We start from the raw sequence: 6098 nt of genomic DNA on the forward strand, positions 1-6098 counted from the left end.
CCTGTACAGTGGGCCCCACACAAATTGTTTTTATTCCCAAAATGCCCTTCCTTTATCCATAAATTCTCCACTCTCCACCCACTGCTCAGAAAAAGTTTTTACTCTCTCTTCCATTTCCTGTGAAACTCTGTATTCTCGAGCGGGGAAAGGGTAGAAATTTTTACCCAAGAGAGCGAGGAAGGAGGATGACGAAGGAAGTGAGTGAAGAGGGGCATGTCCACCACCCGGGGAAGGACTACGTGGACCCGCCGCCGGCGCCGCTTCTTGATTTGGCGGAGCTCAAGCTGTGGTCCTTTTACAGAGCACTCATCGCGGAGTTCATCGCCACCCTGCTCTTCCTGTATGTTACAGTCGCCACCGTGATTGGACACAACAAGCTTAGTGCCGCCGACCAATGCGACGGCGTTGGGATCCTTGGTATTGCGTGGGCCTTTGGCGGCATGATCTTCATCCTCGTTTACTGCACCGCTGGGATTTCAGGTAACATTAGTAGATCCTGACGTCGAAGCCCTTGAGATTTCTGCGCTCTCTCTCTTTCAGTTCTGGACTGAGCAATTCTTCTAGTCAGACCCCTTGAAATATTTGTTTTTATGATGCGATTTTAATGTCGTTTCATTCTACATGTATCAATTTTATTTTTCGTTTCAGGTGGCCACATTAACCCAGCTGTGACATTTGGGTTGTTTCTAGCGAGAAAGGTGTCTTTGATCAGAGCTTTGGGTTACATGTTAGCACAGTGCTTGGGCGCCATCTGTGGCGTCGGCTTAGTGAAAGCTTTCATGAAAAGCTTCTACAATAGGCTGGGGGGTGGCGCTAACTTTGTGCAGCCAGGATACAACAAGGGCACCGGTCTAGGCGCCGAGATCATCGGAACCTTCGTGCTTGTTTACACCGTTTTCTCCGCCACCGACCCCAAGAGGAGTGCCCGTGACTCTCACGTCCCTGTAAGAACAAAAGCAAACTCTAGGTTCATGAGTTTTTGAAGTTTCATGAAGATTCTCGAGTGATTTCTTCTCTGTGCATGTGTAGGTTTTGGCTCCACTTCCAATCGGTTTCGCAGTTTTCATGGTCCACTTGGCCACCATCCCCATCACCGGGACCGGCATCAACCCAGCCAGAAGCTTAGGAGCCGCCGTGATTTACAACCGGCAGAAAATATGGGATGACCAAGTAAATTTCTCCTAATAATTTAATTTTCTTTAGTTTACAAACAGTTGGCAAGCATGCGAGATTTTACACTAAATATATCTTGTCGTGCAGTGGATTTTCTGGGTTGGGCCATTCGTGGGAGCGTTGGCTGCGGCAGCGTATCACCAATATATCCTGAGAGCCGCCGCCATTAAGGCTTTGGGATCTTTCAGGAGCAACCCCACCAATTGATTAAGCTTGTAGCAGCAATTCAAGTGTGGAAGCAAAAATGGAATGAATTTGGTTGATTTATGTACGTCTGTGTGGTGTGTGTAATGACAGGAGAATGCATGTGTTTGTTAATTAATTATGAGTTCCTTTTTTCTTTTTTAATTTCGTATTTTTCCTTAAGCAACTATTTATTTTATGTGAATATTATTTTTTTGGCATGAGTCAGCAGCAGATTCTAAAAATTAATAATAATAAATAATTTTATATAAACTTTCGTCCCATAATTTTAGTTTTTATTTCATAAAATTTGAGAACAAATCTCGATGGAGTCTACCTTGAAATCCCTTGTTTTGAACTGTAGGTTTTTTTTAGACCGTCTCATGGATTTTTATTATTGAAATAGATCGATTTTGTTTATTTTTAGAATAAAAATTAATAATTTTGATATTAAAAATAACATATTTTATTAGTGATTGAAATAGAATATTTGTGATCGAAGATCAAGAGCAGGAGATGAATGAGTCACTTCAACTTATGTCCTCGAATCTTTCCTTGTCCAACTGTTTTGGAATAGAAAGCAAAATTTGACAGAGACATTTATTCTTGTGAACTATATCATTTGAAAGACCATACGCACACATATGATGTAAAATTCGTTCGTGGGAAATTATTTAATTTTTTTAGGCATGACCACGCGCGCTCAGAATTTGAAAATCCTTAAATAAAAAAAAAAAACACACACACACACACACCAGGATTTGAAAACCACAGTAAAAAGCAGATCCAAGTAAAGGTTAAATCGAAATATGTTAGAATGAAGATTCAGAATAATTAAAGATAAGTGTTCAATTCTCAATTGTAAGTGGAAATGTAATATCGTAATTTTTTTTTAAAAAAAAATCCGAGTCTATATTTCGGGATCTCCCAAGACTGTTTCCCAGAATAAAATGGTACTGGTCATTAATAAATTTGGCTCAAACCCGAGCAAACGGGCTGCAAGACTCATTATGTGACCAATAGAACAACAAATTCAAAGCAAAATAAACATGTATAAGAAGAAAGAAAATACTTATGGAAACACTATGTAAAAAAATTTGAGCAATTCACAGATGAACTACTGACAAATAAACAAAACATCCATCGATACAAGATTGCGATCGAAAACATGCTTTAGAATCAATTTTGAATCCTACCCAGGCAAGCTTTAAAATTAAAAAAATTTGTAATTAGCGACGAAACTTACAACCATCGTTAAAGTCACCACATAAACCTACGCAAATATATTACAGACGGTTTTCTAATTAGTGAAGATTTATTTATATATGCTGTCGCTAATTAGCGTTTTTTTTTTAAAATTTTTTTGTTTTATAATTTAATTAAAAAAAATTAGTTTTATAATTATTTGTACATATTTTCAAATTCGTAAATAATCTATGAAACGATTAAACCTTACTATAAAATAAGTTAACAAAATTCATGATCTTAACCAAGACTCAGAAATGTACCAAAAATTGAAGCTAAAAAACTTACGCGTAATGTATGAAGGCAAATAGTGAAATAGATATATAATTTTAAATTTGACCAATAAAAATAATGTAAATTTACTACGGTCTCATAGGAATTTTCTGAATATAAAAAGTTCAAGTAAAAATTAAATATCATCACAATAAAGCTTAGTTGAATTTAATCAAATTTATATGAGACTATTTTATTGATTATATTTAATCAATCGCTATAAATTTTTTTATAGTTTAATTTTTTTTAATAAAAACATTATTGATAAAACTATAAATATTTTTAGCTAAAATGTAGCGTTTTAATCCATTCTTAAGACAAAAACCGATGTAATTTTATACTTTTTTTGTTTAATCTTAATTTAATTGAACGGACTTAGAATTAATAATTAGCTTCATATCCAAATTTTAATATTTATATAAGATTATTTAAAAGAATATTCCCGCTTTCAATATCAGTTTAGGTCCTCAACATTAAAAAATAATACAGTAAATACACTGGAAATATTACAATTATATAGATTATATAATTGAAAACTGGCCCACTCAGAAATGGGCTACATAATAACTGGACCATTGAAGTTGATCCAATTGAGACCCAATGGGTCAAATTAAACAGTATTGGATTAGACACATATAAGTTGTGAGAAAGGATTCCAAGTCGTCGTCTCATAATCCATCGGTTCCTGATTAAAATTTAATTTTAATTAATTATCATAAATGGTATGTAAAATGATGGATGTAGATGTCTACATCTATTGAATCATAAGCCAATAAAATTTTCATTTCAAAATTACAATATCTCATATAATAATTCAATATAAAATTTAAAAATATTAATCAAAACCAGACCGAACCGAACAAAACCATAAAATTCATAGTTCGGTTTGGTTTGAAATTTTGTAAAACTGATAAAATATGATTTGGTTTTGATATTTTGTAAATCAGTTAAATGTATTTTGATTCAAATTTTTAACTGAACTCGAACTAAACCGAATACTCTAAGGACATGAGATGGAGTACAATTACAAGGTAATTGCAAACAAAATGGTACTTAGTTTAATCTTGCGTTTTTGTAATAAGATAGGCTTATATTATATTATAATTTAAATATACGTACACAATAACCACTAGAAATTTGATATCTGAATAACAAATTTAAAGCCAAAAAAATATAAAAATATTTTATATGATAATTATTATTTTTGCAAAAACACACAACACGACTCTTGTGGAAACTTTAGAAAAGTGAGAAATAAAAGTCTATATCAATCAATTCCATTAACGGGAAAAAAACTCACACACAGTTGAAAATAGAATTAATACAAGTTGCTATGCTACATCTATCATTCGGAATTGGGATTTATTTGACCAAAATAACATTAATAATCCACTGACCATCAAATTCAAAAATTTTCCTTCTCCGCGTTGTTTTTGACGATGATAATTCATACATTAGAAAATATTAGCTTTTTTTTTTTTTTTATATATATGAATCAAGTCGGCCTGTATCACAAATATAAATATGTTATACCGTCTCACAAGAGACCTACTCTTTGAAAATTTATTAGATATATTTGAGATTGTCTCGCATATATATAATCAAGCTTGTAGACTATGAAACAGAACATTTTATAATTTTCAAATCCGGTTATAACCTAATAATTAGTTTAATTTTAATATTTCACGACATTCTAAAAGTATTTTATCTTTTTAAATTTTATTTTTTAAAATAATATTGTTTCACGGTTTTACGATTCCGTGTTATATTTTAAAATCTTAAACAAATGTTCACAAAGCTACTAGTTAAAATATTCTAATTTATGTTATATGTATATTTTTATTAGAATATTTTACAACGAAATTTTTTGCTTAGATCACTAGAGACCTCATCAGTCATATAAATTCATCGTTGATTTTTGTACNTATGAGATTGTCTCACGGGTCAACACTTCTCATATTTATAATAATAAATAATATTTTTGGCATAAAAAATAATATATTTCCATGCGTGACCCAAATAAAAGATTCGTCTCACAAAAATTATTGTGAATAATTAATGTGTGATATATCAAAAGATTTTACTCGTGATATATTAACATAGATCGATCAAACTTCTCGATATTATAATAATATCTAGTTTTATATATTTAATAATAGCAGATGAACCTTCTTTCAAAAAAAAAAAATAATAGCAGATAAACCTGAAATATATATAATTTTAGTCCTTGTTGACTGACTGAAGAACAATCCAATTAGGACTTGAATATTTACAGATTCAATCTAGTGTAGGTCTAAAAGAGTTTAGTTGACCAATATTTCATGGCGACAAAAAAGTTTTTGCCAAATTTGAAAGTTAATTAAGAGTCTAAAAAAATAAAAAATTGAAAGTTTAGGATGAAAGACAATATTGATTCTTGGTTTTTTAATTTTGTTCGTTTCTTTTATTGTAGAAACTGTTGTTTTTTCAAATAATAAATAAATTGATGTCTATTACGAAATGTACTTTGGTTTTTATTAGAAACAGAAACAAAGATTAGTAGAATTTTTTTGAATTACTTCACATATTCAATGAAGTCATAGGTAGATAATTGTCGAAGTAGATGTACGTGAAGTAATATGCTACTATTTTACTTCGCATTATAACCGAAGTCGTATCCAAGAAATTAGTGAAGTTTTTGGCCGGTTCAATTAGGGAAAACCGGTCTGGAATTAGACCGATGCCGAAGTAAAACAACATCTTTGGGGAATAGGGTTGGCTTCTCTTTTCTGATGAGGAAAGAAGGGTGACGGGTTTGGAGAAGAAAAAGGGGTTACGAGATTGAGTTTTGGAGAATAGGGTTGTCTTCTCTTTTCTTTTGGGGAAAAGTTAAAGTATGGTTCATTTTTTTTTACTTCACTAAATATAAATTTTAAATATTTTTAAATTTTTGTACTTCATCAAAACTACTATGTCGAAGTAAAACGTTATAAAAAAGTTAGAAGTGAAGCTCGTGTTTTTTTAAATTTTGAAGTAAAAATTAATGTTTTACTTCGCCGCCGATATTTTTACGAAGTTGATTGATATATACTATTTCATAATTAATAATCGCGAAGTAACTAGTGGCGAAGTAAAAACCAAAAATTCTACTAGTGGAGTATTTGTTTGACAGAAATATACAGTTAAAAACAAAGGCAGGTGGCTTATACACTTACCACGACATTAAGGTCTTAAGTTTGAGAAGA

At 31.7% G+C, this 6098-nt stretch overlaps 1 protein-coding gene across 1 annotated transcript; it reads left to right on the forward strand.

Annotated features, from left to right (window-relative positions):
• The first annotated feature begins 92 nt into the window (after positions 1-92).
• LOC140986925 (aquaporin PIP2-7) lies at positions 93-1629 on the forward strand. The gene is made up of 4 exons (XM_073455342.1): positions 93-480; positions 649-944; positions 1030-1170; positions 1261-1629. Exons 1-4 carry the CDS (start codon positions 186-188, stop codon positions 1378-1380), a joined length of 852 nt encoding a protein of 283 aa, XP_073311443.1. The 5' UTR covers positions 93-185; the 3' UTR covers positions 1381-1629.
• The last annotated feature ends 4469 nt before the right edge of the window (positions 1630-6098 follow it).

This window comes from Primulina huaijiensis, chromosome 10 (genome assembly GCF_012295235.1).
Source record: "Primulina huaijiensis isolate GDHJ02 chromosome 10, ASM1229523v2, whole genome shotgun sequence".
In the NCBI taxonomy this organism is placed as follows: Eukaryota; Viridiplantae; Streptophyta; class Magnoliopsida; order Lamiales; family Gesneriaceae; genus Primulina; species Primulina huaijiensis.